Here is a 20,206-nt window from a genome sequence, read left to right as displayed (position 1 = left end):
CATTATCATTGCTGACGATACCAAACTGGATAATGAAAATAGTTGTGTCAGACCCAAATAAAAAACTTTTTTTTAGACAATAGATTGTAATTTTCAACTCAAAGTAATTGTTTCTTTTATAATAATTCCCTCTTTTTCTGATACAGACCAAGACATTTCTTTCCGGAGTCTTACTACTCCGGAAAGGTCCAATTATGTGATTTTTGTCTATCAAATTTGTTAGTATTTGGTTTTGGATACTCACAACTCTATTTGTTGGGGGAAATGTCTGCAGCTTCTACCTTGTTATGTGAGATCCGCCGCCACATCAAGCTGTGTAGGCTTTACAGTGATGTGGGTGAGTTATTTTGTTGGTGCAGGTCTGGCCTTTCATGCTGTTTATGAACCTTACTTGAGCGTCTCATGATGACACAGTCACTGTCATCGTCTTGCCCACTCTCATCAGCACCACACTCAGGGACCAAGCTGCACTGAGGCAAATCATCCTTCACAAAATACGGTGTTGGTTGTTGATTTGGCGGGAAAGGGTCTGTCTTGCTTGCTGATGCCCCTGCACACTATCTCCTCTAAAACTTAATTTAACATCAACAATAGCATTGTATTACTACATGCAAGATGAATAAAACAATGTATCATCTGCCTTGCTTTAGTAACACAAATCTATAAGAGTAAAATGATGCATGCATATGAAATGTTATATATATCTTAGTTCTGTGTGAATACTGAAAAGTATTATTATGAAAACTATTATGATAACATCCAGATGTAAGTTTTAGTAGATGTAGTGCCATCACAGTTGTGATGGCAGAGACGTTAGTTAATCAGAACGCAGGGATTATTGCATATTTCCATCTTTTTCCTGCAGTGGCATCGACTTCTCATGTGAGAGACAGCAAAGTTGCCTCTGTGTTTGTTTTCATATGGGTACATAAATGCTTAGCAGTGTGTGATCATGTGTGTGCATCCTGTTCCTCGTGATGAGTCGGTTGAGCCTGTTGCCATTGGTAACAACGTCCCGGGGCAGTGAGTGGCTGTTGTTCTGCCTGACAGCGCTGATCAAATTAAGAATTGGAAGTCCAACTGGGCTGAAGGCGTATCTGTGGTGCCCCCACATTACAGAACACAGTGAGATGTGCCTGTGCCACAGGAGTCTGGTGGTTTCTGCAGGTCCCAGGCTGAAGAGCTGGTTCAGCCTCAGCCCAGGGACATTACCTGGTGCCACCATCAGTCTGCAGCATGCTTCAGCATGCCAAACTCTATTCTCTTTCTAGTTTCAAGGTTTCTTTCTCTCTTTCTTTCCTTCTGTCTTCTTTCTGGAAATTACTGTGTTTTGATTTTGATTTTGAGAAAAAAATGAAAGTGTTTGACAGAAACTGACTCCTGGCTCTTTGTTGACCTTGTCATGTGTGAATACTGTTTGTGTGTGAATCTTTATTGATACAAGAAGAAAGTGGCACGAGACTGGTTAAAAGGGAGAGGTACGGTAACTATAGAAACCAAAACGGAACCTCCGTCAGTGAGTGGGCGGGGCTTTGATGATATAGGCAGGACTTGAGTGTAAAATAGGATGTTTTAGAAAAGCTCAAATAACTATCTTGTCAATAGAGACTTGACCTTTATATGAGTTATGATTATAATCCGTGTCGACACAGAGGATACACTTCATAATAATATAATGTTACTCGAGCGCTACACTATCCGCACGATCCACACCTTCAAAGATGATGAGCGGCATTATGGCTCCATCTGCTGGTCATATGCATTGACTACAAGTTCATTACAAAACCAACAAATGATCAATAGCCTACAGGCCTACTTTATATATAAAGACACATCCAAAAACTTTCCAGACATCATGCATATAAAATCTATCAAAGTCAGCAGATTGTGAGCTATCGCCTTTATGGTGAGCCATGTTCAGTAGGCTATTGTCATGAATCTACAGACTCTGTCGTGTGAATGTGTTTGGCACTTTAAAGAGTCTGGATATGTATGAGCACATGAGAAAAAGATGTGGTAAAGCCATGGAAAGCAGAGCAGAACAGTGGATATTCCATTCATCCAATCAGCACCGCGCGTCTGAAACGAACTCAATGTTCAGCCAATCAGGAGAGTTTCCCTGCACGGAGCCGGGGCTTACTACAGAGTGGGGATAATGTAACACACAGCTGTTTTTTTTCTCGATTTCAAGTCTCATGGCAGGATTCAAAAGACTTCAACTCAGTTTCAAACTGAACACTTGAAGAGTCAAAAAGTCGACTTTCATCTGCCACCTCAGGTAAGAGAGGTTCCTGTCTCCATAGCTCAAGCACTGTTCCATGTTAACCATTTATGCTTCGATTGGTGAAGCCATGCAACTTTTTTTTAATTATTATTTTCCAGCGCAGAAGCTAGCGGTCTAAACTTGAATGCCGAGTTGGTGTTGGTTGAAAACATGAGGAGAGAGGCACAGGACGGGCTCTGGAGACGCTCTGACGGGACAGTCAGAGCTCAGCTGTACTTCGCCTAAACTATTGAGGACTTTTCTGTGGATCCTGTGTTGCAGGAGAATACTTATAGGTTTATGACTGACGAGCGCCAAAGGAGCGGCTCCGCTTCAAATAACTGCGGCCAAAGTCTATTAAGTAAGTGAGTGTAAGCCTGCGCACATTGTATGCCCCTACTGTAGTCTACTTTACTTTATACATGTCAAACCAAAGACACAATATCCTCCAGTAAAGCCCTGACATTTATCCTACAACTACTACTACTACTACTACTACTAATACTAATACTTCTACTACTAATACTAATACTAATACAACTACTACTAATACTAATACTAATACTACTACAACAACTACTACTACTAATACTAATACTAATACTACTAATACTACTACTAATACTACAACTACAACTAATACTACTACTACTAATACTACTACTACTAATACTACAACTAATACTACTACTACTACTAATACTACTACTACTAATACTAATACTAATACTACAACTACAACTACTACTAATACTTCCAATACTTCTAATACAACTAGCCTACTGCAACTATTACTACTACTATTACTACTACTGGCCTACTACTACTACTAGCCTACTATTACTAGACTTTTACAACTATTACTGGTTTACTACGACTATTACTACTACTAGACTACTACTACTACTACTAACTACTACTACTACTACTAGCCTACTATTAGTAGACTTCTACTACTACTATTACTGGTTTACTCCGACTATTACTACTACTACTAGCCTACTAATACTACTAACACTACTAGGCTACTTCTAGTCTTCGACAACTACTACTACTACTACTACTACTACTACTACTACTACTACTACTACTACTACTACTACGACTATACTATGAATAATTAAAAGTATTGCCTAGAAATCTTCTTAAAGTCTATGCGATTAAAATATTGTCAACACAATTATATTTCAGATTTTACTAAACATTTTGCAGTTTAAAGTTTATAATTGTGGTTGGACATGGGCAGCAAATATGACGTTGGTAAAGGTACATAAAGATTACACAATAGTTATGATTTGATAAAGAATAATACTATATAACCTTATTTTTGTGGAGTGCTCGTCTAAACTGTCAGAAAAGTGTGTCAGTCGAGTGTAAATCGTCTGATTTCAATGGCACATCCCAGAGTGATTTAGTTTTAGAACTCTGGACTACTTCCTGTAATTTTAAACTTTTATTTTTCAAAACTTCTTCACAAACTGAAACTTACGGGAGGTAAAACTATGATGAATATGTACCACAGGTGCTACCCTACCAAACTAAGTTATAATTAGAAAAACAGTAGAACCTGTCATAGACTTGAAGTAAAAATTAAGTAAATTTAGCCTACTTTTACAGTCAAAAAGTAAAAGCATTTCTCACAGATTTAAAACAATTAAAAAGTAAAATGTTGCCTCCTCCTAAAGAACTGTGTTTCATTTGTGTCATCAGAAACAATGACAATGATTTCTTGATATTCCTTGTCATTTTCATTTATATATTTTTGTTTTTTCCAATACCTTTAATTTGATACCTGGGCATGATGTCATAAATATGCTAAAAATATATATACAGTGGAGGAGAAAGCACAGATATCTGCTTTCAAATTCAGTGAAGTAAATGAATCCGCCGTAAAATTTAGTACAGTACTTTTGCCTTTGTACTTTGTTACTTTCCACACTGGTAGGGACATTACAGAGGGAGGGATGTAAACAAAGATATTTCACTGTTCAAAAGCACTTTTTAACCCTCACTCTCTCACTGAAGTTGAGTCCGGTCTCAGAGCTTGTCGCCTCTTGTGGTCCTAGAGAATGGTGGAGGGCCGGAGCTTGATCCAGAGGGAAGGTGTTTACCGCTGGTTCTCAACCCTCACCTCGGCCCAGAGGGTGGAGTTCCTGTGTGGCCTGCTGGACCTCTGCATCCCCATCGAACTGCGCTTCCTCGGCTCATGCCTGGAGGACTTGGCTCGCAAGGACTACCACTCGCTCCGGGACGCTGAGATCAAGGCCAACAACCCCACCGATCTGTCGGGCCTTACCAACATCACAGACGAGGTGGTCCGGAGCAAGCTGCTGGTTTCTCTGGCCCTCCTTGGATCGAGCAACAGGGAGGCCGCGGCGGTGCTGTACCGGACACTTACGCACATAGACACGGTTATTAACAACTATGGGCTGTCGCTGAATGATGGCAGGACGGAGGAGCAGTTCCTGTTGCTCTTCACCATGGCCTCCAACCACCCGGCCTTCAGCTTCCACCAAAAACAGGTCCTGAGGCTGCAGCTGAGCCAGATTCAAGACATCCTGCAGGTAAGCGCTCTGCAGACAAATATTCTGCTCAAATTATGATCACATTTTTTGTTATATTGTTATACATACACTCAATTAATGATTACAGAAAACAATCAATAAATTATCTGTTAAAAAGAGTTCATGCACATGACATTGTAACATTTGGAAATGAAAAAAGCGGTGTAAATGGTGAGTTATGAAATCTTGGGCCTGGGTTTAAATGGGTGCAAAACTGCAAAAGGATGTATCGTACCCTCGTTTAAAAGTGTGAAAACGTACCGTCTGCTACTCCTTTATCACTCAGATGCACCCTCAGTCAGTTTGCTCTGGACCCGGGTTTGTGAAATCTGCTCCTCAATGTCTAATAACTTTAACAAATATCAACAACTACAGCTTTAGTTGTAGTTTGCTCCTGGGACCTGACATCTAACAGAAAACCAGACAAACAACTGTGATGATAAAGGCTCCGCGCACACAAAAGCTGGGACCTCCTGTATTTTCTTTTTACAAGTTTAATGTTTTTGCTTTTTGTCCCTTCTCCCTTTGTATTGGGTCTGTATTCTTCTGTCTTCTTGTTTTCTGAGCATGAATGTTTCTATGTCTGCAACTAACCTATTAGAACCAGAACCAGCTGAAGCCATCGACAACCCTAAATGGGAATAAACTGAAGATTTGAATTGATATTACCAGTTCAGTCTCTTTATCCTACTGCACAATTTGATTGCTTACGACAAAGTGGCTCTGTTGTGCTCTCAGTTATATTGACTAACTATATCTACCCACCGTTATATATTTTAATCCGATACGTTGAGGGGTTTGACATTTGTATGGGGCGCTGGTGCTGCAATGACATGATTCTGATCACAGTGAAAGTGTTTGGGGAAGAAACCTCTACCTTGTGACTGACTCAGAGGAGGTGTAATGACAGAGCAGAGGAGCAGGTGGAGGGCTGTGCTCCTCCTTCACGCTCACGCAGATTTGTGAAGGTCTGATTTATGGCTGTTTATACATCAAGTCTGTCTGTCTGTGACTTCACTCCTCAGCAGGAAGACTTAGTGTTGTAGGAGCATGTGAAATGTCACACTAACAGCAGTCACAAAAACCTAAACGGTAACCACTTGACCGTTATGGATATAGTTCTTGAATTAATGCATTTGAATATAATTATTTTCTTTTACAAATGACTCAGTTTTAATGCTTCAAAGTTATTACACTATTGTTTCACTATCATAATTTAGTTTATAGTTGTTCTGTATTGTCAAGAGGGGGCAAACACAAATCACCAGCCACAATGCAAGTTAAAAAACTGAAATAATAAACTACTAGTTCAAATGCTCTTTGCTTTCTTCACCTGCATTTGCTATTTTTTTTTATTTTTTTTTACAATTGTTTTTTCTTGGACAACCAGCAAAGTTCTTTGGTCTCATAATATGTGTGGCTGACCTAGAGTTTGCGTTGCAGGTGAGCAGCAGAGATGTTGCAGAAGCTCAGGGTGCATCCTCAGACTGTCCTCCTCAGCAGCCCCAGGCCCCACTCTCCCCCTCCTCCGGCTCTGGGTGTGAAGACAGTGCCCCCTACCTGTCATTGTCAACTTGCCTACCGTGCCACACGCGCTGCACCTGCTGGCACAAGGTACACAACCCCATCTGGATACAACTCCTAGCAAATATAGCAATTAAATGAGCTGCAGCTGTGCCTTGACTGCTTATAGTATTTTGTTTTGTATTTCATTTACAATATAACGGCTAAAAGAGTAGTGGCTGCAGCTGAGGACATGGTTTGCTTTCCTCTGCTCCTTGTGTCTGTCTGGTACACATACACAGACATGCAGCCCGTCTGTTTGAACATGTGTGAGCAGTGAAGGGAAAGTACCCGGCTCAAAGAGGAGCGTTTGTATTTAGTGTTTTGTTGCCCTTGGCTCCTGCTTAGTGCAGGTCAGCACATTTCTGTATGCTGAAATCAACCCGCTGTGGTGAGTGCGTCTCCAGTGAATCCCCAGGAAGCTGTAAACGCTGGCTCTCTGTGGCTCTCTTCCTTTCCTCAATGCTCTGCAGCCAATGACAGACTTTCACTGTGAAATTAAAACACAGTTTATCTGCTTCACACAGCTTTTACTGCACTCTCACCTTTAGTCCAAACGTTTACAGCAACAGCTTTGTAGGCGCAGGTTTTACATGAGCATAGAAAAGTCTTGACCTCTTGTAAGAGAAGAGATCCTCTTGCCTGGTCAATGGTGAAAGAAGTGCTCAACACCTTGTAAACATTGCAGGACGCTCTTCTCACCTACGCTCAGGCGATAGTATTGGCTTGCATGAAATCACTGCGTATTCTGAGAGCCAGGGTCTCATGTCACGTTCACTCTCATGGGATTTAAGTTTCATATATTGTTAAAATAAACATGTTTATAGCCTCATGGAAAATTATTTTGACCAAGTTTGTTATGTGTCCTTTGTCTGCTACCACTATCAAGCACGTTTTGGATACATCTGCTAATTCCACATACCTAATATGAATAGATACCAATGTAGAGAATGAATGTAGATTATTCATTAAAGTTAGCTGTAACCCCTTTTCATCGCAGCAGTATTGAATTAACAGCTTTTGACACTAACAGAAAACAGCTGGAGTCACTTGAAAAAGTTGAGTATGCATCAATATACTGTACGTTACAATAAAACCATGAACACAGTGGCCAAACCACACGTGTTTGCTTTCTGCCTACCTGCATAATCACCCTGTTAAATGTTGTCATTAATGGGCTATAAAATACAGTTAAAGTACCAGCAGTGTTGGTCCATTTATTGTTTTATATCATTTGTTTAGCTTTTGCTATACACCTTGTTGTTATCTTAAAAGTGATGTTTCATTTAGGTGATCAGTGTTAGTGTGCAGACAGTTAGCAGGTTGTGAGACACTCATGTGGATGTGGCAGTAGCTTTGTTAAACTGCTTTCAGATTCTTCGCCTTGTGGCTTCATGTGCCATTGATTTTATGCGCCACATTTTACATGTGACTGAAGCTCCAGAAAGTTTATAAAACATGCTAAAATAACAGATTGTGTTTTGAATTGCTGCGTTTGTGTTGTGTTACAGTAACTCATGTCCGAAAATACTCAGCACAAACCACATTCAGTTGTTTTTGGCAAATGCAAGTTGTACTTGAGATGATGAGTGAGTTTTCTGTCCTAAAAACCAAAACATTGAAGCTTAAGATAACTGCAATATATTTACCAAATAAATATATTATGAGAGCGGATCAACATTTTCATCATATCTCTAATACCTAAAGAAAGGAAGGATCGACTTGACTGTGCCTTATATATCTCAATATATCGACTATGATATTTACACCACAACTATGTCCAAAAGAACAAAACAAAACAAAAAAATCTTTACACAAATTGAATCATTAATTAATAAAAACAACAAAACAAAACTGTGAGAATTGTTTGGACTCTGAAAAGGCTTTTGATTTCGTTAGCTGGCCATATTTATTTAAATGCTGAAGAAATTTCAAATAGACAACTTAATAACAAAAAATATTGGGGCTCTTTACAATGGTCCAACATCAAGAATTAAAAACAATGGTCACCTGACAAACCCACCATCTTTGGAAAGAGGGAAAATAATCATATCCGATTCAAAAACCTACAATTATCAAAAGAAAAAAGAGGTTAGGGTTTACCTTGTCTGAAAAATGACTTTGTTTCAGCCCAATCAGAGCGTTGCTATACTGGTGTATAATCTGGAATATGAAGCTCTTTGGAAAAACATTGAGAGTAATGTTGTGCCAGAGGTTCCTGTACATTTCTGGCAGATGAAAAACGATAATTTGGAGGAAATTAAAAATCCCTGTTTAAATTCTGTGCTTACGACCTGGAAAGAGCTAATCAAAACATATGAATCAAACAAAGATGTTAAAAGCTTAAGATGGTTGGTTTATGACCAAGGATTTGCACCTTTGAAATTTTTGTTTACCAAATTGTAAAAAAAATCTAATGAAAATGTGAGAGAAATAGGACTTATATAGGCATTTACAATGAATGAGTTATTATAACCAAGAAATTAAACAAAAAAACACTGTGTCCCTTATAAATATATAATATATAAGCCTTATAAATCTGAACATTCAAGGGGAATAATCCAAACTATATAAATGTATTAACAATTTGGACAGCCTCTACTAATTATATTAAACATTGCATTTCTTTCTCAGAGAAAAGTAGATTTTTGTTTAACGTTAGCGTGAAGAAATGTCAAGTTTTCTGTGATTTTCAGACTGTTGGAAGAGTGGAGGTGAATCCTGGCCTTCCTCATCACGATGCCCCGCCTCCATCACCTCTTTCTCCTGCTCTGCACAAACAGGACACAGCACCGTCACCTAAAACTCACCAGGGAAAAAACACAAAAGGTATTGTGCAAATTAGTGTTGTCACAATGCTAGAATTTCAGACTTGAAAGGAAAAGGCTTTATACTCGATACAGACTTTAATACCGTAGTAATAATAATAATAATAATAATAATGTAATAATAATGATAATAATAATGATATAATAATAATAATAATAATAATAATGATAAAAACAACAACAAACAACAATTTTAGACAAAATGTCATTTTCAGCACAGAATAATTGTACTTTCTTTAAGATTACCTTGTGGTCTTATACTAGTCTTGATATAGATCTAGACAACACTAAAACTATTCAGGAAAGGTCCAATTTAGTCAGATTTTTGTGATTTATTTCCGTATCAAATACAAATGAGATCTAGTTTCAATACTAGTTTTAGGATTATTATTTTATTATAGTCTGGGTATTGTTTTTTTGATTAATCTTGTGCATATTAATACATTTGCCACAAACAATCATTAATTAATAATTCAATCCAATAAGAATAAACAATAAAGTCAGTAGAGCAGTTAAACATACCGGTACATACATAAAGGGGACTTTCCTTAAGTTGCAGTCTGTCTTTTGGACCATTTGGCACTAACTATGGACCACAGGAAGAATAGCTACAGCTTTGCAGACGCTAATGGGGATCCACATTTTTTTTTTTTTTAACCTAGCAGACTGTAGGTATCCCAGGTGTTGACATTTGTCCACACAGAGTTAAACCTGGTCCGACATGATGCGGCCTGCTGGCACATCTGAACTCAGAGTCTAAGTCCCAAGAATGCAGCCCTAAGGCGGAGGTGTGTGTCTGTGTGCTGTGCACATGGTTTCAGGTTCAAGGTTCTTTTGGGCAATCATCATCAAAGCATCAACAGACAGTAACACCACATGGAGCAGAAATACAGCAAAGGTCATGAAATGCACTCACTGACACTGAGCCAGTTTCATGATGTCTGTAGTTGTCTTGATTTTAGACTAAATAAGGAAACAAAAACAAGCTGTCAGTCTCGTCAAAGTCAGGCCTGTCGTGATTGCAAATCTTTAATATATTACCACAGGAAATATGGCTATGAATGGTAATATTGAAACACACACAAAAAACACGAGATGCGAAAAATAAATTGCAGAATGATACACTTAACAAGTTAGTTAATAATGGTGTTAATAATAGAAGAGACATAGAAGAGACTTATTCAACCCGCAACAGCTGAAATGATTTTACTACAAAAGAACAAAATGTAGACAACAATAACTATTGTTCAAGCTATTCTTTATTGAACAATGGGTTGATGTGGTAATTATTGTGACAGGCCTATACAGTTACTTTTGATTTGTTTATTAACCTTTATTTAACCAGGTAAAAAGCCTTTGAGACCTGAGTCAAAGTGGGAAACTTGCATTACGCAGACCTACCAGGTGCTAAATTAATTCCAAGACAAACTCTACAACAAATGTGAGATCAGGTGGACTTAGTAGATGTTTGGACATGTAGGCACCCTGGACAGAACGACTATATTTTTTTTCATATCCCCATTAAAGTATTGCATTTTTTTTATTTTTCTTGGTCTCGAAAACAATATTGAAATGAGTAAAGCATAGCAGTATAGGAAGCATACTTTTGTTGGATAATGCACCGTATACAATGTAAGTAACTTTCTCCTGAAAGAAAAACTATCTGACTCAACTTTTTGTAACAAAACAAAAGAAAATCTTGATGATAATGATAAGGGAGACACTGATCTGACAAATGTATTTTCTACAAAGCTTAATAGTTTCCTATTGTGCTGCTAGAAGAAGGAAAAGGATTCATGAAGCAAACAGACAGGAGCAGAGGCTGAACATGAATGCTCTCGTACAGCTGAGAGTTGGGAAGAGGTTATGGTTAGTAAAAGAAACGCACTGAACGCACTACAAATTAAAAGAACAGAAATGGAACTATATAAATAATAAAAATGAAATATATAATAACAGAAGTCAGAGGAAAACGTTGAAAACCAGTCTACATAACCAATGTGTTTAGAAAATATTTCTGTGACTTTTGTGACAAATCTAAAAATATTAATTGTTAATGTAATATGGATTTTTTCTTTCAGAGATTAAAATGACCCTAAATGGACCTACAGGATAATGCTCAATACTAACATTACAGTTGAAGTCAATTTTGTCTTAAAAATTGGAAAAATCTTGTGGTTCAGATGGCTTTCCTGCAGAGGTCTATAAAACCTTTGTAGACATTTTTGTCCCTCTGCTAACGTGGTTAATAAATGACCAAAGACAATGCAGCAGTCAATTATGATTATGATTATGATTAACAATTATTACAACAGTCTTGTAACGCAACTGCTCTGGATCTTATGGTATGAGGCATAGAAACAGTTCTCATAAGATATCACTCTATGCGGATGATGTTCTTTTATTTATGAATGATCCCACTAAATCTATACCTTTGTTAATTAGGACCTTTTATGAATTCGGCCTATTCTCTGGCTACATAATCAATTATGAGAAATCCTTAGCGTGTTAAACAACATGTTTAACATGTTACCAACATGGTAACTACAAACAGGTTTGAATATATTGTATATACTTCTACTACTATACTATATAATTCCACCGATCCTTCCCTCGCTTATTGGACACAATACAGATGCTACCTACATATTCCTTCTAAAAGTCTGTAAACAAATATATAGCGCTATAGGAGCATTTTGTTTGGAACAACATGTGATCCAGAAAGTTGTTCCACAAAAGCTTCTAGATCCAGAAGCTGTTGCTCTTGATAATACCTCCCATTCCTGTGTTGTAACGTCGTAATGTTTTACCAGACATCTCAGTCCAGAAAAGTGCAGGAGAAACAGCAAAGATACTGCCCTGGTAGAGGACCTGAGCTTAGAAAACACCACGCGCGTGAGAAAACAAAACATTTACACATTTAAACAAAAGACAATTAAGGACCTACAGGCGTGGACATTTTTTGTAGAATTTTACCTTGTTGTTATTGTTTAAAATAGGTTGGAAACCCCTCAATGAAACCAGATTGATAAGATTTTGGAGAGAGTTTCCATTTTTATTATCAGATTCTATTTTGGTAGTTTCAATTAAATAAGGTATTTTGTTATGTCAGTGTACTCTCTCAGTCACATATGTTCCATACTAAGATGGATAATTCATGTTTCTTTTAATAATTACATGGGCATCCACCTTTATCTTTGGTCTCTTGTTTTTATTGCTGTTTAATGCACTCCACATCAGTCTGAGCTGTTTGAGTCTGTAGGTGTGTGCTGTCTAGGTGTGTGCACACACCTATCTTCCCCACATTTTTAGCTCAGTTTGTATCAAATGACATAATTGTAATGGCAGAGAAGACGTCCCAACGTGCCTGTTCTCCTGGGGCAGGTCTTGCTCAAGTATTAACAGGACTACATTAATACTGCAAGGTCACTCAAGGCTTTTTATTATTTAAGACATGGATTTCATGGATACATGTGTAAGTAATGTATAGGACTTCCACAAATCACCTTTGACTATTACATAATGTGTACTGAAAGACAAAGTCAGATTATATTTAATGTTCCACCTTGATATTTGACTGTCCTGGTTTGTTATAGTCTGCTTCTTTTACAAAGTGAACAGATGAGACTTTTTGACAGTGAGACAGTGTGGTCTAAAGACATGAATAGTAAAACTAGTAGAGTTGGAACGGTAGGATGTACTCACGATACGACATGATGACGGTACGATATGTATTGCAATTTCAATATATTGTAATACACAATATATTGTAATTCAAGATATTGCAATTTTTCACCCATAATAGATGAAAATATGAATATGTTGATTTGTATTGCAATACAGTTCACTAGTAAGTACTCTGGCTAAATATTATTTGGAACAGCAATAATTTGCCTGGAATAAATTTAGATATTTAGATATTATGCACAAGATACTAACTGTCTCAGCTTGGCATTTATTAAAGCAATTGCATTTTTATGGCCCGGTTGTGCTTTGGCCACTATCAAAGCTGTTATCAACTATACTGATGCCAACACTGGCATTTGTCTGTAACTTAGTCACAAACACATGTACATGTAACATAAAACATATTCTTTGATCATAGTATTTGGCCGATCAAGTTAATTGTACTCTCCCGTTCTGTAGAATTCATATAATTCCGATATAACTATGAAAGCAGTGAAGCACTGCAGATTTATTATAAAGATGTGTCGTTAAAGTATTGTGATACATTTTTCTGATATGATACAGCAAGACCATGAGACAATATAATGCAAAACATTGTATTGTCCCTGTCCTAAATTAGTTACACATTTGAGCAGGTATCAAAAGAAAATCAAATAAACAAGACCGAACTAGTTTAAGACCACACGTTATTATTTTGTGTTATTATTTGTATTAGAACATTTTGTTGTCTCAAAAAAGTATTTTGTTATCATTGTGGTATCAAAATTGGTATTGAGAATGGAGTCTGTTCCTTCAAGTTCAATCAAGTTTGAAATGTTTGTATTGCTTCTGCAACAACACACACACAAAAGATATATATATATATATATATATATATATATATATATATATATATATATATATATATATATATATGACTTGAAATTTAAGTGCCACTTAATTATAATTTGGTTTTTGGTGTATATATATAATATAACACATTGCATTTGAATTTGTTTTAGTGATGATTGAAAGAGTCACACTAAGAGGAGTCACACGCAGGTCTGAAGAGACCACTGAGCTTATATTTGAGGTAAATACATCAGCGAAAATACAATGAATGTTTATATATGTTTATAATAATAATGCTCATGATACTAAACTCTTTTCAGACTCAGTGGTCGGATGGATTTGTGTCCTCTGTAGTTCGAACTGAACCAGAGGTGACAGAACTGCTTACACAGGTCAGTGCTTTAGTTTAGACCATACATTTCTTACCTCATGTGCCCAGGCTTCAAGTGATTCAAGTTGTATTATTTTTCCTAAAGCTGTCACAAGCTTTTTCTGATGACGAAGTTGAGAAAGTCCTTCCTCAGAACATGGATCCAAGGTAGCGGTTTATTGTCTTTGTAGTCATAAAGTGCAGAAAATACATACGTTAAATTACATTTACATAAAAAGTTGAATTTGTGTGTTCGCTCTGCTTCAGGTGTCTGTGCACACTGCCCCCACATATGCTCCAGCACCACAGTGTCCAGTTGTTTTTCAAAAGGTCCCGGCCTCCGACGCCCACTTTCCCTACTGCAAACCCACTGCCTACTTTGCCCCCTTCACAGGGCACGGTCTCTACGGCAACCACCTGTTCATATACCTCCAGCTCTAGTAAGTACATTATCTGACCTAACGTGTCACGTACATCATGTGATAACTTGTCATCACAATCAAATTAATTCGACCTTATCACTATTGAATGGCCTTTCAGCAGCCAAAATATGACAAACATAAACTGTATAAAATAAATGGTTACATTTCAGTGGATTGTGACAGTGTGATCCAGCGGCTGCTGTGGTAACCTGTTCACAAATCCCAGCTTTGACCAGTTAATACTGCCGCTGTGTCCTTGGGCAAGACACTTAATTGTATTATTATGATTATGATTATGTGATTGTATTGAACAAGATTAATAGAGGTGTCTGCAGGGACTCTTTGAGTCTGTGTTGTGAAGGTGTGAAAAAGAGCTGTTTCTATTTTGGTTGGGGAATTTGGTCTGGCGTGTTTGTGTTGGATGCCTTTGACTTCATGCTGCACAGTGTAACTGCCATTGATCTCTGAGTGTGACTTCATCTGCTGGTTATTTATAATCTCATCCACTGTAATTAGAGATAGGAGATACTAGAGAGAACGGAAAAACATATATATGTCAAAGTTTTACCATCATTGAGTATGAACGTGATCCCACTGTGGCTGAGACATTTACCCAATAACCGTAAATTTCAAATTAGGGATGCAACTAATAATTATTTTGCTAATCGATTAAACTCTTGAGCTGTTCTTCTGTGGTTTAAATTGCAAAAGGCCTGTGAATAGGAGATTTGTATTACTCTAAATGTCTGTTCGATTGCTTACTTAGTTGACAATTATTTCAATAATCGATTAGTTGTGATTCATCGATTCACTTGTTTCAGCCCTATTTGAATAGCTGGACAAAAGAATCAGAAGGATTTATTGCCACTGTCAGTGAACAAAATTTACTAACTACAAACTTGCCTCAGCGATAAAATGATAACATGTTCCTCTGATATATTTATAACAGTATGAACTACAACCATCTGTTTCAGTTAAAGTTACTTACCACACAATTCTTCATAAAATACATTAGACATTAGCTGAATTTGATTAGACCTTTCTTTAATAGACTTCTTGATTGTGATGTATGAAGACATTTGTTTTGTTTTTCCACACAGATCCTGGATTTATGGTGCAGCACAAGGGTGTCAACAGGTGTGATGCTATTATTTAGTTTTTATCATAACTGTTATTTATCCCTCTTCATCAGTCTTCCTCTTCTCTTCTCTTAGACCTGTGTATAAAGTGGCCAGCATCTTGCCGGTCGTCAGCGCCCACAGCTCTGTCATGACCCGTCCCTCTCTCCCGATCGCATCTCTCCCTCCTCCCCTCCCACAGGCCTTTCCGCTGCCCCCTCTGCCTCCACCCCACCCCAGTACAGGTGATGTGCCCAATCACCCAACAGCACAGCACTCCTATCCCCAAAATCACCTGCAGACGCCCCCCAGTCAGACCAGTGCTCCCCTTCCATACTGCCAATCGTTATCATTTGCTCAGGCCCATTCCCAAACGCTCTCCTTCTCCCATTTCCACTCTCGCCCCCCGTCCCATGCACTGCCACCAGCGCTGCCCCAGGCCAGTGCCCCGGAGCAGAACGGCATTCTGGACTGGCTGAGAAAACTGCGGCTCCACAAGTACTACCCTGTCTTTAAGCAGCTCACCATGGAGGAGGTATTTGTTTGTTCTCTTGATGTTATATCAATGACAAGACACCAATGAGTCAGTTAAATGTTGATCGATGAATCAATCAATTTTCAAAGGAGACATATTAGGCTAGATCATTATTTAATATTTTGTTCATTTTAAATCTCAATATTGACATGAAATGGCTTAGTAATAGAATCTGGTGCGTTGACTTCCTGTTCAAAACTGCAGAACTGATAAGCCACACCCCTTCATAGTGACATTTCACCGTAACAAGTTTGTAATTTACATGTTTAAATTTTTGTGACTACATGACATTTTAGAGCCTTACATGTGTCACTCAAAGTCTTGAATTTTTGTGGGCAGGGATAGGGGGTAGGTGAAAACAGGAACTTTCTGATCACTTGAGCCTCAGGATTACTCTTAACATACAGGAATGATTTAAAATACAACTTTGATGAGTAAGCTTATCATAAGGAAGCACCACTGTAACAATGTCAAAAGCTCATTAAAGTTTGTTTAGCATAATATCTCCCCTTTATCTGATTCTGCACTAAAGATTAAAAAAACAACAACATTACTTTCTGTAGTTCTTGGCGCTGACAGAGGAGGACCTGAACAAGTACGATCTTACCCAAGGAGCTAAAAAGAAACTGAAGACTCAACTTGAGCTGCAGAAATCTGCGGAGTAAGTAGCGATGATAATAAAAAATTCAAGATGTTTGTTATCCAGTTCTAGTCTGAACTCTTTCTCCTTGAATGAAAATCAAGCGCGGTTTTTATTGTAGAAAAAGTTTCAGAACTTTCTCGTAAATGAGGCTTTTCCATTTTCCTTTCTATTTAAGTGACTAATTCAGGAAAAATTGTGTTTAACAAACATTTCAGTAGAACTTGTCACTTGGTCACAGGTTCAGAGCAGTATAGTATATCAGATACTTTGCCCTATTAACAATTAACAGAAAGACTGATCAACAGGTGCTTTTAGGCTAAAAAAGTGTCAATCGTTAACTAGAGCGAGCTGACAGATAAGATGTACATGACCAGATAACCATCTAAAATACATTCACAAACTTGAAAACAACTGCAAGCAATAGACTATGAGTTTTCCTAATGTAATTCTGGACTTATTATCACTCAATCAAGTTTCCACTCTGAATAGCAACAACTCCAGTAGAGCGGCCGCACATGTGAGTGCATGTTTAAACAGGGAAAACTAATGGAAACATCCTGCAGAGATTTCCATAAAGATGACAAGAGCTCCAGACATGATAGATGTGTTGTGTCCCCCCCTAGTGGTGGACGCGTAGTACACTAGTTTTAGTTACGTAGACTCTTGGGCATTGTTATTGTCTTTACTTTGCACATTGTTACTATGCAATGTTTTATGTATTTATCTGCATTCACTGGATCATTCGGTTGCATGCAAAATAGAGGCAATAGAGGAAGCCAGCTAATTTAATATTGCCCTCTTTGTTTCCAGCCGGGAGATGAAAATGGAAAAGAGGTTATGCAGTGTAATAGCCAGAGTGACTCCTTCTAGTTACATGGGACCATCGCACCACGCCTCAAATGCAGGTAAACCTTTGACATTGAAGCCGCTGTTGCATCTAAAACACTCCCATGTGAATTCACTGAATCCAAAATCCATGTTTACAGCTGAGTTGAGAGTTGAGGTGGAGGCAGGTACCCACCATCCCCCAGTATCCACAGACAGCAGCTCATCCTCGGGATATTCCAGCTCCCCCTGCTCCCCTCGCACCCCCTTCTGCTGTGAGTCCAGTTTCGACAGGAGCCGAGACTTCCACCGACGTTAGTTCTCCTTAGACTCAAAAGACACTTTGATTCACAACTGTTTATGCTATGTCTAATTTTTTCCTCGTGTCTTTTCTGATCTATATTTAGGTGTGTCTGGTACGGATGCCCTTAGTGCTAGCCCGGACAAGGAAAGGTCCAGTTTCTATGTCCTGAACTCTAGCTGTCCCGCTGGCCACACGCGTCCCACAGCGCAGGTGTTGCCTGTACAAACTGATCCCCTTCCTCCCTTCAGCGTCCCGCAAACCTCATTCCCACCACAAGCCAGTTTCCCCCACCAGAATCATCTCTCTCCGCTCTCAAATCCAGCCCGAATCCTGACCTCCCCACGCAAACCAAGGCCTCCACTCCCTTCCCCCGACGAGCGCTCTAAACCTCTGGGCTTCGGAGTTGGTTTTGGCACAGGAGTTGGGGTGAGATTAGAAACGCTCTTCCCAGGTCTCAACATAGATGGGTCTCCGCCTGGACGACAGCAGGACTCTGTTTGTCGCGGGCTGGTGAGTGGGACGGTAGGATTGATGGTGGAGACCAGTTCAGCTTTAACGTCCACCTCAAACAGCCACCATCATGTTTCTCATCCTCCTTTGCACTTCCACCTGTCGTCCTCATCTTCTCCTACAGCGTCGGGACCCTTCGCCTGCCCCCTGGTCTCCTCTTGTTCTTCCTCAAAGCCTCAGACAGGACATATGGCCACTGGCAGTACAATTCTCCGAAGTACTTACTACCCTCCAACCTCCGCTTCTGCTCCGTCACTCGACTGTGGTACGTCCGATCATAGACCGTCGGCTTGTGTCTGTAGCTCATGTGGTTGTCACGGTAACTGCGGTGCGTACGGGGCATTGCCGGGATATGCTACAGCCGGTTACCTACAACAGTTCTCGCCTGGGCCGTCACTCTTCACTCTGGGACCCCTGCTCCACCTGAGCCCCCTCATCGCCTCATCCACCTCGGCGGGTAACGGGGCCGCGCCCTTCCCGTACCCGATGATGGTCCCGCCTCTTTATCACCACAGCCCACAATCACATGACCAGCAACAGAGCCATTTCCAGGGCATGCTGGGAAATGTAGGCCAGAAGCATGTAGCAGGGAGTTTGTCCTGTTATAACTGCGGCACCAGTGGACACAGAGCAGAAGACTGTAAACAGCCGTCCATGGACTCAGCCCAGCCAGGTTCGAACAACAAAACTACTCTTGTGCAGTGTTAAATAAAACATGCTTACTCTTATCCATTAGCACTCAACTATGTTTTCATGTGCACTTGTAAAAGTCTAGTTTCCCTCACACAGGAACGAGAAAAGAGGCGATGACGGATGTTTCCAACTGAAATTATTTTTCTGTATTTTTCAGGTATGTTTCGACTGAAGTACAACGCTCACAGTGACACCAAGGACTCTGGTGATTAAACAGCAAAATCCTATTTCAGCAGTACCTCGTTTTCTGTAAATTTGGCACAAACTTTAAGACATTTTTCATAGTTTCATTTCAGCAGTTCAGTAGTAAACATTTACAAGTTACACAACAAGAATTACTAACAATGCTGCAAGCTTTATTACATAAACAACTTAATGAGAGAAAAGGATTTGGCCTGGGCCTGGACTTTGCCTCAGTGTTGTAGGAGCACACATCTCTCTTCAGTTGCACTTTTAATAATTACATATTAAAGTTTATTTACTGTACATAGATGTATGTATGTTAGGCATTTGATGTTTACTTCAAACATATCATTGTAGCATTAGAACTTTTTTTTTTTGTGGCACCAAACGAGGTTACAGTTCAATCAGTTCAATCATAATATTTTTTCACAGTTATGTGTTTTTACTGTTTTTGACCACTCATAAAGAAAGAGTCCAAGATGACCAAAGATAGAAACTGTTAAACAAGAATCATCATTATGCTCCAGCTGCTCCACAAAGACAATGAGAGTCTCAGGTTTACATACAGTTTATAACTCCTGTCATGGCTGGAGTAAAGAATTCATTGGGTTTTCAGGGTCTAGGACTGGGACTGTACAAAATGTTTCAGGTAAAATGTTATGTTACAAAATGTCAAACAACACTCAAGTACAAAATTGTTTTAGGTGCATGTTTTTTTATTCAAGTGTTTTTTAAATGTATTATTGTTCATGCGCTGAGTTCTTGAAGTCAGATTAGAGCTGTAGTTGTTTTAACGTGAGTAGCTGGGCTGGTCCCAGAGGTCAACAGACACGAGGACTGTTGGTCCTTCAGATAACTGTTCCCCTG

The 20,206-nt window shown here is 38.9% G+C and overlaps 2 protein-coding genes across 2 annotated transcripts in view; both read left to right on the top strand.

Moving 5' to 3' along the window:
• jph3b (junctophilin 3b) overlaps window positions 1-1,373 on the top strand; it is a 29,230-nt gene extending 27,857 nt beyond the window's left edge. The window contains exon 7 of the mRNA XM_072434536.1: window positions 1-1,373. This exon is cut by the window's left edge and continues 1,264 nt beyond it. The gene's annotated coding sequence lies outside the window, so the exon portion shown is untranslated.
• A 779-nt stretch (window positions 1,374-2,152) lies between these two features.
• On the top strand, window positions 2,153-19,461 carry zcchc14 (zinc finger, CCHC domain containing 14). The gene is made up of 16 exons (XM_072435228.1): window positions 2,153-2,278; window positions 2,383-2,628; window positions 4,330-4,827; window positions 6,271-6,441; window positions 9,087-9,219; window positions 13,907-13,977; window positions 14,057-14,128; window positions 14,213-14,274; window positions 14,374-14,546; window positions 15,629-15,665; window positions 15,743-16,181; window positions 16,745-16,842; window positions 17,635-17,729; window positions 17,811-17,963; window positions 18,057-19,136; window positions 19,314-19,461. The coding sequence occupies exons 3-16, from the start codon at window positions 4,333-4,335 to the stop codon at window positions 19,367-19,369; spliced, it is 3,135 nt and encodes a 1,044-aa protein (XP_072291329.1). The 5' UTR covers window positions 2,153-2,278; window positions 2,383-2,628; window positions 4,330-4,332; the 3' UTR covers window positions 19,370-19,461.
• Window positions 19,462-20,206: the final 745 nt, after the last annotated feature.

The sequence above is a fragment of the Eucyclogobius newberryi genome, unplaced genomic scaffold, assembly GCF_026437365.1.
Source record: "Eucyclogobius newberryi isolate DKJ021-1_F unplaced genomic scaffold, fEucNew1.0.hap1 SCAF_7, whole genome shotgun sequence".
Taxonomy (NCBI): Eukaryota; Metazoa; Chordata; class Actinopteri; order Gobiiformes; family Gobiidae; genus Eucyclogobius; species Eucyclogobius newberryi.
The sequence above is the reverse complement of the archived record's forward strand: the minus strand, read 5'-3'. Positions and strand labels throughout refer to the sequence as shown.